The following is a 19437-nucleotide window of genomic DNA, read 5'->3' as shown; positions in this document are numbered from 1 at the left end:
CTTCTATCTTAAGGCCATCAGACTGTTAAACAGCCACAACTAACATTGAGTGGCTGCTGCCAACATACTGACACATCTCCAGCCACTTTAATAATGTAAAAATTGATGAAAATTGTATCACTGGCCACTTTAAACAATGCCACTTCATATAATGTTTACATACCCTACATTACTCATCGCATATGTCTATACTATACTATATACCATCTACTGCATCTTGCCATCTTGATGTAATACATGTATCACTAGCCACTTTAAACAATGCCACTTTTATATGTTTACATACCATACATTACTCATCTCATATGTATATACTTCACCCGATACCATCTACTGCATCTTGCCTATGCCGTTCTGTAACATCACTCATTCATATATTTTTATGTACATATTCTTCATTCCTTTACACTTGTGTGTATAAGGTAGTTGTTGTGAAATTGTTAGGTTAGATTACTCGTTGGTTATTAGAAGCATTTCGTTACACTCGCATTAACATCTGCTAACCATGTGTATGTGACAAATAAAATTTGATTTTGAAGTGCCGACTTTTATTTTGAAGGTTTCCTCATTTCGATATTTAAAAAATGTGACGTCATCGCCAGTGCTGCAGCTAGCACAATAGTTCGCGCTAATTAACGGTTGTCTGGGTCCATTTAACTTTTGTTTCTTATCAGTATATTTCACCCAGATGCAATATTTATTGTTTATACTGTAGTCATATTTTGTTGCCCACTAATGTTCGTTGGCTGACTGGCTTCGTCCTGATCCAGGTGAAGATGAAGCGCTGCGATGCCCTCTGATTTTATATCCCTCAGCTCTGATCTCGACCTTAATTCCCCCAAATCCCTTTACTCTAAAGGTAAGAATTATATAAATGTTATCCCTTGTGGCATAAATGCATTTGAACAGTTTTCCAAATGTTTTTGGACTATGACTGATTAACGGGTAGATAGCTAGCTAGATAACGTTAGCTAGCTAACGTTAGTACCGTTCGTTGGCTAAAGTATCCAGAGAACTGATGCGCGATAGCTAGTTAGCTAATGTGTGCATGATGGGCAAACTATAGGGACCATCTAGCATCTAACGTTAGCTAGCAGCAGGAGGCGTGTTGTGTTATTGGTTTCCCTCGGGGCACTCGTTGTGGTTCGGTCCCATGACTATGGGCGGCGTGATATCTAAACGTTTTCTAAGGTTAGGTTCAAGTTGTATAGTAACAAATGTCTCCTCGATGTATTGTTGAATGTGTCACGATGGTTTAGCTAGTTGGCTACATTAGCCACCATGCTCCATTGCCATGGCCCGGTAAACCAAATACCGAGAATCAGACTAGACCAGTTGGCAAGCATTTAGGCGCGTAAACAGGTTAAAACCAGGTCATCTGCCTGTTGTGGAATGCGTGAAAGTGCCCCCCTTTTCGTTGTGTGCTTACAACTGTGTGTGTGTTTCTGGTTTTACTATCCATGTGGGTACCAGAAGTCCTCACAAGGATAGTTAAACAAAGACAATTCGGACAAAAGGAAAAATGTGACTTTAGGTTTAAGGGTTAGGAGAAATAGTATTTTGAATGGCAATCAATTGTTTGGTCACATATGTTACAGTAAATAGCGAATTGGCAGGCCTTGTCAAAAGTTAAGTAGAGTTTTAAGGTAGGTTCAGAAATCACCCTATTCAGAATTATATTTATGATAGCTAGCTATATTATCAATATTATCTACTTACCTAATCTTATTGGTTTGAATAACATCTAGTCCCCATATTGAAACAATGTAATAACAAAAGTGACGTGCATTTTATTATTGGTATAATAGTAAAGTAGTAAGATAAATGTGAAGCTTGACCTACAAACCAGTTTCTTGGAAACGTCTAATGTCCAAGCCTAGCTGTATCTTGTGTATGTCTGATTAGGCTACTTGGCCAGCTGATGTGGTGGGTGCTGACTGAGTTGTGACTGATGCAAAGCTGCTCCTGTGAATACAGCTATGAACAGGCTTCCTTTTCCTCTGTCACTGCTCAGCCCACTCCTCCTCCAGTCCAGCTGTGTCCGGAAGTGATCAAACCCTGGGGGGTTCCAGTCAAAATACCTTCTACAGGTGGAAGATAAGACTGGCATATGTTGATAGTGGTGTCAACTCCTTGGCATAACTTTATAAAAAACCGAATTATAGACACACTGCTGTCTTGGTGCATGAGTTCTGCTAGTGGTTTTGAACCTCTCGTCTTATTCCTTATTGGCTAGTCATCTAGGACTAGTTAGGGGCTTGCAGCGAAGGAATGCTACTGTGTGTTTTGAGTTCTGTTTTCTGATGTAGGCCTAACGCAATGTTTTTTCTTCTGAACTCTCTCTTTCCCCACAATCTACATATGCCCTGTATATGGACTAGCCTACCTGCTGATACAATGGTTCAGACACATCTGTCCAGACCCTGTGTGTCGTACACTAATACGGCAGTATATTAAAGGCCCTGGCATGCTAACATGAGCTAGCCATATGGTGCTGCTGTCGAATGTGGTGAGGAGTGTGTACCTTATTTATATGACAGTAATTGGCTAAGGAGAATTCATAAATACTTCAAGTTGTTTACTGTAGGTAGATAAAATGTAACCAATAAGGGTTCCATAACTGGCGACTCACGGGCCGACTTTGGCCTGGGGTGGTTTTAATTGACCTCCCAAGTTTAATGAGCACAAAATATACAAATTATTATATTATTGTCATTGTTGGAAATGAGACTGTAAAAACACTAGGAAATCAGCTCAAAGTGATTTTAATTTAGCAATCTGTTCCCAAGTATTCTCACGCATAATAGACGTGATGGGATACAAATGTAAGCAAGGTTTGAAATGATTGTTTTTGTCGTATTATATTTGTTTGGGCTTCTTGCGGTCAATTTGCAGTTTACAAATGTTGTAATTATCTTCAGACCATCCACCCAAAAAACAATCAGCCCGTGGATAGACCTATGCTGTGCTATCCATGACCTAGTCAGCCTATTGTATTTCAATGTCTTGCTTTGTATTTGCAGTGAGTGCAGAGTGTGTAGGATCTTTGTCTTTTAATCTCATAGAACCAGACTTGTGTCTAAATATTGCATACTAGCTGTAGCTGTGAAGTCTGGCATGCATGATTACCTATGAGTTAAATATGCATGTTAGAAGACTGGGCATTGCTAGAGACTGGTGGATTTTTGGCACCCAGCTTGTGGGCTGGCAGTTGTAACATAAACACATTTCTGTGTCATCAAAGCAAAGGGCCAGCTGCGAGAGAAAAAAATAGTCTGACCGTTGGCTTGGCACAGCTTCAAAGCTAGTGTAATGTGAGCAGTGTGTAGCCAGCCGACAGCATAAGTATCTGGTGAGGTAATCGGATTGTAGTAGGGGAAGTATGCAAGACTTGGCTGACTTGTAGGCCTAGGCTAATAAAAGAGAATTGTTATAATCTAGGCCTATTGCCGTGCTTTCCCCCCCCCACATCAAAATCTGTACAAATCACAATCTTTCTGTTGATTTCTTTCGCTTCATGCAAACATTGTGGGGCTTTTGCAAATGTCTAATTTCCATAGCAAATTAGCAGACCCCACCTAGTATGGAGAACTAGAAGGAGAGAAATACTGTGGTATGGAGGAGCGAATGAGTTTATTCCCGAGGCAATGGGTTTAGTGCCTGGGCAATGGGTTTAGTGCCTGGGCAATGGGTTTAGTGCCTGGGCAATGGGTTTTGGTGGAGTGTAATCTACCTCCAACCACATCAAGTAGGTATCGGTCGGTACTTGTAAAAATGTCCATTCTTTCATGCGTAACTTGTACCTATGGATATTTTTTACAAGTATCGACTGATACCGATTCAATGTAGTCGGAGGTAGGCTACACTCTGCCGAAACTCATCGCCTCGGGACTCATCTCCATCGAGAATGGTGGAGTTGACAATTCTTGGTTAAGGTAGGACTAGCCTAAGCCTTTTGGTTTGGTCACTATGCTGCTGGGGTTGACTTATTACAGGCAGATCAGATGACTGCTTGCTAGGCTACATATGCTGGATGGATACGCTGCATATCCACAGCAGATATATCTGTGTCAGGGTGTCGCTGTGTTTCTTAGCAACTAGGCGACCTCTCACTCTTAGTGGTGGTGTTTGGTGCACTTTTAAACCCCCTGATTTCTCTCCTCATCCTCCTCTTCCTCACCAGAGTCTGTGTATGACCTCCTCCCTAAGGAGCTCCAGCTGCAGCCGTCCTCCTCCAAGACAGACGCACCCACCATGAGCCAGAAGAGTGGGGGAGAGGCCGGTCCGCCCCCTTCTGCATCCCTGGCCTCAGGTAAGCCCCTCACTCTCAACCCACCAGCCTCACCTAGGATCAGATTACTCTCCTCATAACCTCACCTAGATAATTAGTAGGCAGAACATTAGGCTGACCTTAGATCAGTGTCTAGGGAACAACTCTCCACCCTTCCTGCTGAGTGCCTAGTGGTGGGTGCTAGTGGTGCTCTGTTGTGGGAAATTGAGTCTTCACCTCTGTAGGGCAAATGTAGGCCGTGATTACTGTAGACAGGACAGGTGTGAGAGAGTGGGAATAAATATAGTTTAAATAAAAAGTGAATGAGCATGGCCTTGGTCTATATATTCCTAAAGTCATATTAGGCTTTAGACTACTGTTGCCTGTAATCTGTCACTCTAGAGTCTATAATCAAAATATAATGAACTGTTTTGTTTTCATTCGTTTGATTGTTCTATGTTTTCATTTCTCTTACATAGGGAGATGTAAATGAATCAAACCCATCACTAGAGACTGTATTTACTGTCAGTTTCTATTGTTAGTTTTTATTCTCAGATGGTGGGAAGAGGTGAAAACAGCTGGTTATAATTAGCACGGCAATTATCTTGTCCTTTTAGAACTTCTGAATTAGCATGCCTGTCTGGATCTGAACTGCATGTCTGGTATAGCCTTTCTGTGAAGAAGATAAGATGACGAGCATAAAGAAATATCTCAAGAGATCTTGTATTAGGCCTAGATTAGAACAAAATGATATGTGGTAGTGTCACCTCAGTGAATGGGGTATTAAAACAGAACGTGAAATGGTTTTGAAAATGGCAGAGTACTCATACCCAAGACTAGTAGACCACTTCCTTTTATCACAGGAAGCTGACTGAACTTGGTAGTTTTGTGGCGGCTGTCATTGTGCACAGTAAACCAGAAGTAGGTATAAGTTGACCCTAACCACTGATACAGGCTCCGATATATTCTTAACACCCTTATTGGTTACTGTTAGGATTGGGGTGTAGGGTAGCCTGTCCCAGATCTATATGTGTTTTAGCCAACTCCTCTGACTCTCCTTGTCATGCCATACATGTGCCAGGCTAGGGTAATCTGATCCTAGATCTGTGGTTACAGGCATCTTCTACCTCAAGCTCAGTTTTCCAAGTCTAGCTTTGGACCTGTCATCGCACTAGCTTTTCACACCAAACATATCTGCCACAGCTGTACTGAAGCACGACAAATCTATGAAGAGACAACTTAAACAGTTATATCCTCACAACAGTATTTCATTGATTTCATTTGCGGATTGCCAGGAATTTCAGTCATGACTGATCAGCTCTTGTTGCTCATTGGCTGTCTCATTTGTATTGCAGGAAGTTTCCTCCCTCTGAGGCAGGGGGTGGCTGCATATAAAATGGCCTGCAGGTCACTGCTCCATAGGTCAGAGCCTTGTTTATTCTGTTGCCATGGCTACGCTCAGTCCAAACCCAATCCTCCAATTGGCATGTTCAGACCATTGTATAGGCCTAAGACTGTATGCACAAACTGCTCTAGCCTCACTCTACATTTAATTTGGCACCGCATCTTTAGTTTGCAAATTTGTCTGTTAAGAGGAAAGTCTTACTGACCAGATTTAGCTGTTTTTTGTTTCTGGCAATGTGTATGTAACAATTGTAGAAGCTTGCTTTAGTTTTTTGTAAACAAAGCATGTCAGTTTTGTCACGTTGATTTTTAAAGAGCAAGTTGTAGTAGGAATTAAACATTCCAATGGGGGAAACATGGGGCCTATTTGTACCATTCTCAACTTTAACTTCAGAAAATTTGATCAACACCAGAGAGCTCTGGCATGCACATTGAGGGAATGTAGCCACACACAAAATATCCTCAAATGAATTTAGAGTTGGGAAGAAGGACATTTTTAGATAAATCATGGTCAAATTAAGCTGTTTGAATGGGACTGCTAGCCTGCCTTGTATTGACATCTGTACTAACAATGCCATCTTCCACACTCCAGATGCCGCCTCCTCCACTTCCAGCCCTTCTCCATCCTCCTCTCAAGACATGGGAGACCCCTGCACCACTGGCCCCAGACCCAGCACAGCCCCCTCTACCTCAGCCATGGAACAGCCCCAGCCCCCTCCCCTCCTCCACCATCCCAGCAGTGCCCCTAGAGAGGGTTCTGGAGACCCAGTGGTTTCAGAGATGCAGGGGGTAGAGGGAGCTCTGTCTACCCTTGGAGGTGGATGCTGCAGTGGGACCAGCTCTGGAACAGGAGGAGGAGACCCAGGAGCAGGGGGGGTGGGAGCCCAGCAGCAGCCCCAGAACACCCCCTCTAAGCGGAGGCCAGTGCTGAGCATCTCTCCCCCTCCAGAGGACCTATTTGATGACAGCAATATGTCCTGCCAGGAGGATCCAGCCCCGGCTGGGCCAGCAGGGCCAGACTCAGAACACAGCAGCAGCATCTGGGCCGACGACTCAGCCTCCAACTTCAGCCTGATCAGCTCCAGCTCCTACAACGACAACACAGAGGTCCCCCGCAAATCCCGTAAACGCACCCCCCGCCAGCGGCCCGGGCCCAAGCCTGCACCCCCAGAGGACAGCATGGACGTGTTTGATGCAGACAGTGCCAAGGCCCCACACTTTGTTCTGTCTCAGCTGGGACCAGACAAGGCCAGCCCCAAGCCCAGGTAGGTTGAATAGAATGCTAGTCCCAATACAACGGCAGAAGTTACCAGACTTGATACATATCAATCAAGCATAGTTTATTAAAAATAGATACTTGCAAACAAATATAAGAACATGTTTCAGTTTAATACAATACACAAGAAAACAAGGTATGCATGTATATATGTGTGTGTGTGTGTGTGTGTGTGTGTGTGTGTGTGTGTGTGTGTGTGTATATATATATATATATATATATATACACACACACACACACACCTCTATCTCTCAGCAAAAAAAGAAAGGTCCCTTTTTCAGTACCCTGTCTCAAGGTAATTAATTAAAATCCAAATAACTATACAGATCTTCATTGTAAAGGGTTTAAACACTGTTTCCCTGCTTGTTCAATGAACCATAAACAATTAATGAACATGCACCTGTGGAACGGTCATTAAGACAGTTATGAAAACTTAGGACACTAAAGAGGCCTTTCTACTGACTGAAAAACAGGGTCCCTGCTGATCTGTGTGAACGTGCCTTAGGCATGCTGCAAGGAGGCATGAGGACTGCAGATGTGGCCAGGGCAATAAATTGCAATGTCCGTACTGTGAGACGCCTAAGACAGGTAGACGGGACAAACAGCTGATCGTCCTCGCAGTCGCAGACCACGTGTAACAACACCTGCACAGGATCGGTACAGCTGAACATCACACCTGCGGGACAGGTACAGGATGGCAACAACAACTGCCCGAGTTTCACCAGGAACACACAATCCCTCCATCAGTGCTCAGACTGTCCGCAATAGGCTGAGAGAGGCTGGACTGAGTGCTTGTAAGCCTGTTGTAAGGCAGGTCCTCAGCAGACATCACTGGCAACAATTTCGCCTATGGGCACAAACCCACCGTCGCTGGACCAGACAGGACTGGCAAAAAGTGCTCTTCACTGACGAGTTGCGGTTGTCGTCTCACCAGGGGTGATGGTCGGATTTGCGTTTATCGTTGAAGGAATGAGCATTACACAGAGGCCTGTACTCTGGAGCGGGATCGATTTGGAGGTGGAGGGTCCATCATGGTCTGGGGCGGTGTGTCACAGCATCATTGGACTGAGCTTGTTGTCATTGCAGGCAATCTCAACGCTGTGCGTTACAGGGAAGACATCTTCCTCCCTCATGTGGTACCCTTCCTGCAGGCTCATCCTGACATGCCCTCCAGCACGGCCAGGCACGACTCGAACACCATCATTAAATTTGCCGATGAGACAACAGTGGTAGTTGGCCTAATCACCAACAACAACAACGAGACAGCTTACAGGGAGGAGGTCAAGACAAAGGAGATGATTGTGGACTACAGGGAAAAGAGGACCGAGCACGCCCCCATTCTCATCGACAGGGCTGTAGTGTTGCAGGTTGAGAGCTTCAAGTTCCTTGGTGTCCACATCACCAACAAACTAACATGGTCCAAGCACACCAAGACAGTCATGAAGCGGGCACGACAAAACCTATTCCCCCTCAGGAGACTGAAAATATTTGGCATGGGTCCTCAGATCCTCTAAAGGTTTTACAGCTGCACCATCGAGAGTATTCTGACTGGTTGCATCACTGCCTGGTATGGAAACTGCTCAGCCTCCGACCGTAAGGCACCTCAGAGGGTAGTGCGAATGGCCCAGTACATCACTGGGGCCAAGCTTTCTGCCATCCAGGACCTCTATACCAGGTGGTGTCAGAGGAAGGCCCTGAAAGTTGTCGAAGACTCCAGCCACCCTAGTCATAGACTGTTCTCTCTTCTTCCACACAGCAAGCGGTACCGGAGCGCCAGGTCTTGGTCCAAAGAGGCTTCTAAACGGCGTCCAAGCCATAAGACTCCTGAACATCTAATCAAATGGCTACCCAGACTATTCACATTGCCCCTCCCATCTCCACACCACTGCCACTCTGTTGTCATCTATGCATAGTCACTTCAATTAACTCTACCTACATGTACATACTACCTCAACTAATGGACAGTGCAGTTTTTGCTACTGCATTGTCGGTTAGGGGCTCGTAAGTAAGCATTTCACTGTAAGTCTACACCTGTTGTATTCGGGGGATGTGACGAATAAAATTTGATGGAACTTGTTCAGTTTATGTCTATGTTATTTCCATACAAATATGTACACGTTAAGTTTGCTGAAAATTAACACAGTTGACAGTGAGAGGACGTTTATTTTTTTTGCTGAGTTTATATAGATGTATAGTATCAGTCAAAAGTTTGAATACACCTACTCATTCCATGTTTTTTCTTTATTTGTACTATTTTGTACATTGGAGAATAATAGACATCAACTATGAAAACACATTTGGAATCATGTAGTAACCAAAAAAAGTGTTAAACAAAGCTGTCATCAAGGCAAAGAAGCCACCCTTTGCCTTGATGACAGCTTTGCACAGTCTTGGCATTCTCTCAACCAGCTTCACCTGGAATGCTTTTCCAACAATCTTGAAGGAGGTCCCACATGTGCTGAGTACTTGTTGGCTGCTTGTCCTTCACTCTGCGGTCCAACTCATCTCAATTGGGTTGAGGTCGGGTGATTGTGGAGGCCAGGTCATCTGATGCAGCGCTCCATCACCCTCCTTGGTCAAATAGCCCTTACCCAGCCTGGAGGTGTGTACCAGTCTTGGAATTGTGTCAACTCACTACCCAACTCGCTTTACTTGTGACATATTGTTAAATGCACTAAAGAGGGACAATGGGTACATATTGAAGATGCACATGCTCATCCCCAGAATCCCGTCAGGGATGTTCTTGTCCCATCGTGCTCTAGCGACTCCTGGGTTGTGTTTGGGAGGACAGACAGCTCTCGACCTTCGCCTCTCCCGAGTCCGTATGGTAGTTTCAGCAATGGGACAAGACTGTAACTACCAATTGGATACCACGAAATTGGGGAGAAAAAAGGGGTAAAATAAAAAATATTTTGGACTGAACAAAAATATAAATGCAACATGTAACGTGTTGGTCCCATGAAAAAATAAAAAAGCTGATCCCAGAAATGTTCCATATGCACAAAAAGCGTGTTTCTCAAAAAATGTTTTGTTTACACCCCTGTTCGTGAGCATTTCTCCTTTGCCAAGATAATCCATCCACCTGACAGTGTCAAGAAGCTGTTTAAACAGCATGATCATTACATAGGTGCACCTTGTGCTGGGGAGAATAAAAGGCCACTCTAAAATGTTATGTTTTGTCATGACACAGATGTCTCAAGTTTTGAGGGAGCGTGCAATTGGTATGCTGACTGCAGGAATGTCACCAGAGCTGTTGCAGATAATTTTATGTTAATTACTCTACAATAAGTGGCCTCCAACATCATTTTAGAGAATTTGACAGTGTCTCCAACCAGCCTCACAACCGCAGACCATATGTAACCACACCAGCCCAGGACCTCCACATCAGACTTCTTCACCTTTAAAAAAAAAAAAAAATGTTTAAAAAAAATATATAAATTGTACCTTTATTTAACTAGGCAAGTCAGTTAAGAACAAATTCTTATTTTCAATGACGGCCTAGGAACAGTGGGTTAACTGCCTGTTCAGGGGCAGAACGACAGATTTTGTACCTTGTCAGCTCGGGGATTTGAACTTGCAACCTTTCGGTTACTAGTCCAATGCTCTAACCACTAGGCTACCCTGCCGCCCCGGGATCGTCTGAGACCAGCCACCCGTAGAGCTGATGTAACTGTGGGTTTGCACAAACTGTCAGAAACCATCTCAGGGAAGCTCATTTGAGTGCTCGTCGTCCTCACCAGGTTCTTGACCTGACTGCAGTTCGGTACCGTAACCGACTTCAGTGGGCAAATGCTCACCTTCGGTGGCTACTGGCATGCTGGAGAAGTTTGCTCTTCACAGATAAATCACGGTTTCAACTGTACCGGGCAGATGGCAGACAGTGTATTTTGTCGTGTGGGTGAGCCCCGTGGTGGGGTTATGGTTTGGGCAGGCATAAGTTACGGACTCAAATAATTGCATTTTATTGATGGCAATTTGAATGCACAGAGATGCCTCCATCACCATGTTTCAGCATGATAATGCACGGCTCCATTAGAAGAGTGGGACAACATTCCAAAGGCTACAATCAACAGCCTGATCGCGCTGCATGAGACAAATGGTGGTCACACCACATACAGACATGTTTTCGGATCCATGCCCCTACTTGTGTTTTTATTTTAAGGTATCTGTGACCAACAGATATATCTATGTTCCCAGTCATGTGAAATCCATAGATTAGGGCTTAATGAATGTATTTGTGTTGCGTGTTCTCCAGTTCTCTGGAGGCTGGGTGGCTGCTGAAGGGATGTCTTCTGTCAGGTCAGTACCCCCAGAAGAGTGAGGGTAAGGAGCTGAAGATCCTGTTGCAACCAGAGACCCAGCACCGGGCACGCTACCTGACCGAGGGCAGCCGCGGCTCTGTCAAAGACCGCACCCAACAGGGCTTCCCCACGGTCAAGGTGAAACGCTTTCTTTTTCCAACCATATTAAATCAATCATATTAGTCATTAGGTTGATTTGTCTGTTAAGCTGTGTTGCACTCTCAACTCTACTCACCATCTTTTCTCTCCAGTTGGAGGGTGTCAGTGAGCCGGTGGTGCTGCAGGTGTTTGTGGCCAGTGACACAGGCAGAGTGAAGCCTCATGGGTTCTACCAGGCCTGCAGGGTGACAGGCCGAAATACCAAAGCCTGCAAAGAAGTGGACATCGAGGGAACAACTGTCATAGAGGTCCCCCTGGAGCCCAGCAACGCCATGTCACTGGCGTAAGGGACTCATTAATTGAGTTAATGAAAATTGATGCGTTGTTGAAATATCAGCATGTTACTGTGTGTTTGTTTCACCATCTGAACATTTTGTAATATTGAATCTTGACAGGGTTGACTGTGTGGGAATCCTGAAGCTGCGTAACGCGGACGTGGAGGCTCGTATTGGGGTTGCCGGGTCCAAGAAGAAGAGCACCCGGGCCAGGCTGGCCTTTAGAGTCAACATCCCCCATGCTGATGGGTCTGTCCTTACCCTGCAGACCACCTCCTCACCCATCCTCTGCAGTGAGTCAACTACCACCGTATTCATACAAACACAAATAACTACTGGGTATCCAGACTTTAAAGTAAATTTGGATGTATATGTGCTTGTTTGATGTTCATTCAATGCAGTGTGTTCATGTCGGGCTGGAACAAAAGCTGACACAACACATAGCTCCAATAGTAGGGTTTTGTGGACCGCAGTTATTCATACTCTGCTGTGGCCTTCCCCAGCCCAGCCAGCGGGGGTGCCAGAGATCCTGAAGAAGAGTCTCCACAGCTGTTCAGTGAGAGGAGGAGAGGAGCTCTTCATCATAGGGAAGAACTTCCTCAAAGGAACCAAGGTCATATTCCAGGAGAACCCAGCAGGTACCAGCACTAACCTGCCTGTCTTCTTCCTTTCTTTCCTTTCCTCATATCCCTTTCTGTGATGTCTCCTCATTGAGTGGCTTTAACAATCTCTCCATATATATATTGATAAAACATTGATTTGTTTCCAGATGATAACTTGTGGCAGGCCGAGGCAGAGATTGACATGGAGCTGTTCCATCAGGTAGCCCATTGATATCATTGCATGAGAGATGCATACGGATCGTGAGGTGACTTTGTCCTAATGATGATGTTGTTTCCTCTAGAATCATGTGATAGTGAAGGTTCCTCCCTACCACAACCTGTCTGTCTCCTCTCCTGTCTCTGTGGGCGTCTACATCATGACCAATGCCGGGAGGTCACATGACGTACAGCCCTTCACATATACCCCAGACTCAGGTGTGCCCTGCTAAGAAAGGAGTGGTGAAGGGTTCACTAAGGCTCCCTCTATGGTATACAAGGCGTGTGTTTCTCTCTCTTGGTCAACCTGCTTTTTTGTTCTGTCCCACACCAGAGCACTCCCTGGACATGTCTGTGAAGACAGAGGGGTCTTCTCTGGCTAAGGCCTGCACCTTCCAGGACCAGATCAAATCTCTGGCCTCTGACCCTGCCCAGTCTGCTGGTGAACTGGTCAAACGACAGGAGGTCACCCCTATGGAGGTTTCCAGCAATACCCCATCCACAGCACTCTTCAAGGTAGAAATATACCGGTTATGTTTATCCCAGGATCCTTGATTGTACATTTAGATCAGGTGGTTTGGCTGGGACGTCACTCTTCAGTGAAAGAAGACATCGGGATCCAGAGTCATTGGGCAAATTGTAGGGAAGTGTGTAGATTCTAGAAAATATTTCATTCCTCTCTTTTTGTCTCCTTTAGCCGTCATCTGACTCCCTCGTCTCGGTCCAGCAAACCCTGGAGCTGAGCTCCAGCACCCCGCCTAGCACTGAGTCCTTCCCCAGCCCCATGCCTCTCCAGCCTGGGGAGGTTGACTTCCCCCAGTCTCCAGTCTTCCCCTCCCTGGAGCCCCTCTGCACCATCCAGAAGCAGGACATCGCCCCCACCACCTCCTTCCCTGTCTCCAGCGACAACACCACCCTCCCCCCTGTCCCCCCAGAGGTACCCCAGCAGTTCCTCCGGGACCCCCAGGAGAGCCTGCCTCAAGATTCCTCCAACCCCAGCAGTGAGGTGGTGGTAGTGGGCATGTCCCAGATGGCACCCCAGTCCCAGCTCCCCCTGTTCCCCCAGGACGGGGTGGCACAGCTGGAGAGGGCAGTAAGGGAGCTCCAGGCAGGGGGAAGTGACCTGGTACAACAGGTTATGGAGGCAGCAGTGGCTCAACAGCAGCTCAACTCAGTGTTGTACAGCCCCACACCCTCCACTGACTCACTGCAGCAACACGTACAGGACACCATGAACAGCCTGAGACTGGGGGGAGCTGAGGGCTCTCTGGCCACACAACACCTACAGATACAACAGCAACAACAGCAGATCCTTGGCAACATACATCAACAGCAGCAGCAGTTACATCAACAACAAGTCCTTGGCAACATACAGCTACAACAGCAATTATTATTACAGCCACAGGATCAACAACTGCAGCAACAGATACTGGGTAACCTACAACAACATCAACAGTTTCAACAGCAGCAGCAGGTACTTGGCAACATACAGCTACATGATCATCAACAACTTCAGCAGCAGCAACAAGTACTGGACAACCTACAACATCAAAACCAAGCACTAGGCAACCTGCAACAGCACCAGCTACATCAGCAACAGTTACAACAGCAGCTCCAGACTGAGTTCCTCCAGCCCCAGATCCACTCCTCATCTCAGCCCCAGCAGCAGCCTGTGTCTCTCCTCCAGCAGACTGGGGAGCTGCTCACCATCCAGACCTCCAGCTTCCCCCAGGAGCCCCCTCCCACTCCTCTCCTCCCCTGCAGCTCTTCCAGTCCCCCAGGCCTCTGTCAGAGACCTCCAGCCCCCAGCACCAGGCAGCCCTGCTGCAGAACACTCTGACTGTGCTGACCAGTGGTAGCCTCAGTCAGGAGCAGCAGGCCACAGGGTCCACACTGTTCCTTTCTCCCAACACCCTCTCTAACCAGGGTAGTCAACAGCAGCTAGCGTTCCTGTCCTCCATGGAGACATCAGCCTGCGAGCCCCAGACAATGTCAATGTTCCAGGCCCAGCAGCAGCAGAGCACCCCCATGGACCATCAGCAGTCCCTTCAGCAGACACAACTACAGCAAACCCATCAGCTTCCCATGGCTCAGCAGAGCTCCTTGTTCCAGACTAGCATTCTGCCCCCCAGCCAGCACCCTCAGCCCCAGCCCACCGGCCTCCTCCTCTGCACCGCCTCCCTCAAACCCCAGGCTCTGCCCCCAGCCCTCCTCTTTAGTACCCAGGCCCAGGGCCCCTCCATGGGCAACAACAGCACCCCTTGCCCCCAGGACACCCCTGCTTCCCTCTTGTTCTCCCAGCCCACCATGGTGGGGGTCAGGGTTGAGGTAGCCCAGACGGACCCAGTGGAGCCCATGTTATTCCAGGACCAGAGCTCCTCTGTAGGGGGGACCCCTGCCTCCAGAAATACCCCTCCGCAGGGTCTGTTCCAGGGGCAGCAACCTATGCAGGTGGGCTCCAGCTCAGTTAATGGCCCTCCCAGCCAGCAGGTGGATCTGTTCCTGCCACAGGGTTCTCTTTCTGGTCTGCAGGGCAGCATGGCTACACAGGAACTAGGAAACCAGGCTGCAGCAGAGGAAACAATCTTTGTAATGCAGAGTGGGCTGGGGGTTGTGGGACTGCAAAGTACCACATCCTCCCCTGGTAAGAGACCCCCAGAGCAGCTGTTCCAGACGGGAGTGAGCGGGAACGTTGGCCAGCCAGGAGGACAACCCAACCTGTTTGTGTTTGGCCTCCAGAACGGTGAGACTGCTTTACCTGACAGGATCAGTACTCCGCATGGACAATAGTAGAGGAATATTTACTTACTTCATATATAATACCCCAATTGATGCATTTTAAGAGTTTTTGTGTGACATCCTTCTTTCTCCTCAGATTCCTCCCAGCTGATGACGTCCTCTGGTTCTACAATGTCTGCCCAGAGCCAGCCCCAGAACCACAACCCTTTGCAGGCCAGCCACATCCAGCCTCTCATGGACCCAAACATGGCCCAGACCGCCACACCCATGCAGACTAATCTTCAGACACCCATGCAGACTGGTCTACAAAACGCCATGAGTAGCTTAGAAAATGCCTTGCAGGCCAACCTACAGACCCCAATGCAGACCAACATACAGACTACCATAGAAACAACCCCCATGCAGACCAACCTCCAGACCCCCATGCAGACCAACCTCCAGACCCCCATGAGCGCATCCCAGAACATGGAGAAGATAGAAGACCTGCTGGAGAGCCTACAGGAGCAGTGATCTTTACTGGGACCATCGATACACTGATGGGGGTTCTAGTGACTTCTGCCTACTCTCTGAACCGCAGACTGGGCCAGGTTGTGTCTGCTGCTTACAATACAACCCCTCCAAGCAACACAGATATGGAGAATGGGGGTAGAGATGTCTGGCCATGCTATGAACCCCCTAAGAACATGAAGTAATGAAGACATTTTAAAGATTTTATCAGACGTGCTTGTGTACCCCTAGCTCATATTTTGATGAGTGTCTGTACATACATTGATAGACAGACGGCCGGGCAGACGGCGTTATGATGGATTGGTTGAGTGACTACTCCTCTTGCTGGATCAGAGGACATTAACTTCTGTATCCATCAGTCTCACATGCAGTGGTTCTTCTATTTCATACTGTGTTATTGATGGCCTAACATGGGGGGATACAGAAAGCTGGAGCAAAAGAGAGACTGATGGTGGATAGATTGAGATTTAAAAGCGAGAGAGTGAAAGAGAAGGGCAGCCAGATGAAGGCATCTTGCTGTGTTCTTGTGAGTGTACAACACAGCTTCAGTCAGATCATACAGCAGTCAGTGTATCTGTCCAACATATCTCATATCTCTTCTTTTGGCAATTCCCATAGTCTGCATTTAGTTGTGTATTAGTACACACAGGCTTTCTCCATTGTAAATGCTTAGTTTGCGTATGTTCTGCAACTTGTGTTTGTGGGGGGATTTTAGAATTGGATTTGGAAGCATTTCCAGTATATTGTGAATGGAAGGATGCTTTCTACTGGGGAAAGTGAAGCGTTGTGTGGTGTTATAAACATTAAGCACTTTATAAACTGTCTTGTGTGACCAGCCAGTCCTTATATCCATCCAGAGGCTCTGGCGTTAGAGCACATGTACTTGTTGACCTCCATTTAAATAATAATTTGTAATGCTTTTTGTCACGGTATACATTTGAACACATTGTCCATGCATTTATACATTTTCACCATATTTTTGGAGATTTTTCTAAAGATGTTTTTGTCTTCGTGTTGAATTCATCTGAAGCCTATTTATATCAAGTGATCCAGCCAGTGTCTGTCAATTCAGTCGGATTTCCCATAGTGAGTATACAGTCTTCGTTTTGATGTCTGTGTGTAACTAGCTCCTGTTCGTAAGCTTGCATATCTCTGCCTACACCCCCACAAAACATTTATCATTTAAGTCGATACATTGTGTGTACACATACATGAGTGGGTGTGTGTCATTTTTCTAAAAGATTTACAGCATATTGCTATCTGTAGCCTACAATTGACTGTGTACTGTAACAATCTGCGTAATTTAACAGACTGTTTTACCTTGTCTTGTGTGTGGTTGTAGTTTTTAGTTGGTTTCTGGTTCATGTACAGACAGATGTTGAACTAGTACTGCCAGTGTTCAGGGCAGAGCTGTGCGAAATAGACACGCAGTACCTCTCCCATGCAATGTCACTAGGGACTCACAGCAACACAAAGGCTGTTCCAATATCCGCACCAGCATACCATTTCCTATGGACTTCCACAGCCAAAGTAGTCTATTGGTATGCTATGCCTGTATGGGCATTGGAACATGCGCTTCAAATCTCTTACTTTGGCTGTTTAGACGGGCCACTCAATTCTGATCTTTTTCCACTAATTGGTCTTTTGACATCAGATCTTTTTCAGTGCTGATCTGATTGGTCAAAAGACCAATTAGTGAGAAAAAAAAGTCAATTGGTCTGCCTATCTAAACACAGCCATGGAGAGAGCCATTCTCATGTTATCTATGGTGCTATGTGCAGATGTGATGGACACTTCTAATGCGATTGTTTATACTAATATTTTATACTCATATCAACAGAACTGATATTAATCTTGTGGTTGTCTTGTGTTTCTATAGCGATGGCTGTGAGCAGGCAGCGTGAGGGGTGTGTATCTGGACTTACTGAAAACAAATGTTCTGTTCAAAACATCCTAATGTTTGTTAACTCATTTACTCTTTTTTTAAACTCATTTTAAATCATGCAGCTTTCATGGATATTAACAGTGTTTTTGTACAAATATTTTAAAATGACATTTGTAAGGTACTCTCCCAACAGTTTTGCCTCTTCTGTCATTTCCATGCAAATGAATATGCATTTGAACCCATGTTGCTCTACCCTGCTTTAGATGAAAGGTGATACTGCTATTCCATATCCAATAAGCAGTAGTCTGTTTGACATATTGACATAAACAGATGGAATGACAACTTTTCAGTTGTTGCTCAGATCCCTATGCTCATGTAGGCATTTGACATTTCATATTTTCTCATTCTGTCCTGAGAAAGTATCTACTCCATATACAGATGTTTTCACCCATGAGTCAGGCATGATGTTCTGATGTACAGTATATAATTGTTAAACCGTTGGACGAACTCCAGTGTACAGTTAGGTGTGTATACTACCAGATGTCTTCATGTAGAACACAGGCCAACAGTAGTAAACTCATTCTAAGCTAACTATACATTTTGAAATGGACACCGTTCCAGCATAGAAATTAGTTATTTATTCCCACAGATAATGTATACTATTTTGAACACAATTGGTTTCACCTATCCAAAATGTCAGTTTGTCCTAAACACAATAGATGATCACATCTCTAAATACTGATGTTCAAGCCTCCATTCTATTTCAATGGGGGATTTTCAAGAGCACATAATGTGGCATAGTAATGCCATTCAACTGACATAAATAGATGAAGCCAACCTCTTGAGTATCTCCTCTCTGTGATGAATGTAGCTTTACCTCAGAGAGAAATCTGTTAGTACCGGACCAATTCTACTTTCTCTATAAACAGTATTTGAGGTATCCTAATATTGACCCGTTGGACGTGTGGAAATACATTATTTTGTGGTTCTAATGTCTGGTTTCATGTTCCAAGACCTACTGTCACACTCCGATGTATCTATTTCTTAACTGTTTGAATTCATCACATTCATCTGAAAATACTAGCTAAAAAGTTCACTTTGAAGTGGAAAAATAGCACGCACATGGTCTCCATCCACAAATCAGTTGTCAATATCCATGTTGAAATGTGAGATAGGGGGGGATCAGTTGTGAAGTTCTGTGTGCCTTGAAAAACCATCAGTGTAGTATGTTTACCAGATTCCCTTTGTGTTGTGAGTCAAGACGGCACATCTCCCTTGTCTAATGTTCTATGTCTAGATGAACTCTGACTTGTCATTCTTCAGTCTAGTGTCAGTGATCTGCTTTTAGTTCCATGACCACCTTAACCAATTTCTTATTTTTCTTATTGCAGTGTGATTTAATGTCATCCATCCCTGGTTGCAATACTACAAATGTGATCACCTTCACTCTTGAACTGCTGTGCAGCTTAACACAAACTGTATACATGTTTGTTTCTATCCAAATTTCAGGACTGTTGAGATTCATAGTTGTGAGATGATTGTTCTGATTAGATGTTGCAGAAAGCTCTTGTTGGTGTGTGCTTGTCAGTATTACTGTTGCTTGACATGAGATCAAAAGGAGAAGTGATAAGCGTTTCAGTATCTATTCAGGCAATGCGTCAGAAGTTACCCTCTTTTGTCATACATATGAAATGTATTTTTGTGATGTATATTTCTCATTCTGCTGCTACATGAGTAAATAAAGATGAAGGTCTTTGCTTCAACTGTTTTCTTCTGGGTCAATGGTGGCTGGATATTAAAATG

The 19437-nt window shown here is 45.4% G+C and overlaps 1 protein-coding gene across 1 annotated transcript; it reads left to right on the top strand.

The window, feature by feature from the left end:
* Positions 1 to 586: 586 nt before the first annotated feature.
* Positions 587 to 19397, top strand: nfat5a (nuclear factor of activated T cells 5a). The gene is given in 13 exon segments (XM_029667903.2): positions 587 to 859; positions 4184 to 4312; positions 6267 to 6939; positions 11206 to 11389; positions 11503 to 11693; positions 11806 to 11978; positions 12189 to 12323; positions 12455 to 12507; positions 12590 to 12722; positions 12838 to 13019; positions 13201 to 14239; positions 14242 to 15246; positions 15379 to 19397. Coding segments are annotated over 13 exon segments (4341 nt in total). The 5' UTR covers positions 587 to 789; the 3' UTR covers positions 15753 to 19397.
* Positions 19398 to 19437: the final 40 nt, after the last annotated feature.

Source organism: Oncorhynchus nerka, linkage group LG9a (genome assembly GCF_034236695.1).
Source record: "Oncorhynchus nerka isolate Pitt River linkage group LG9a, Oner_Uvic_2.0, whole genome shotgun sequence".
Lineage (NCBI taxonomy): Eukaryota > Metazoa > Chordata > Actinopteri > Salmoniformes > Salmonidae > Oncorhynchus > Oncorhynchus nerka.
Note: the sequence above shows the minus strand (reverse complement) of the source record. Positions and strands in the feature narration are given on the sequence as shown.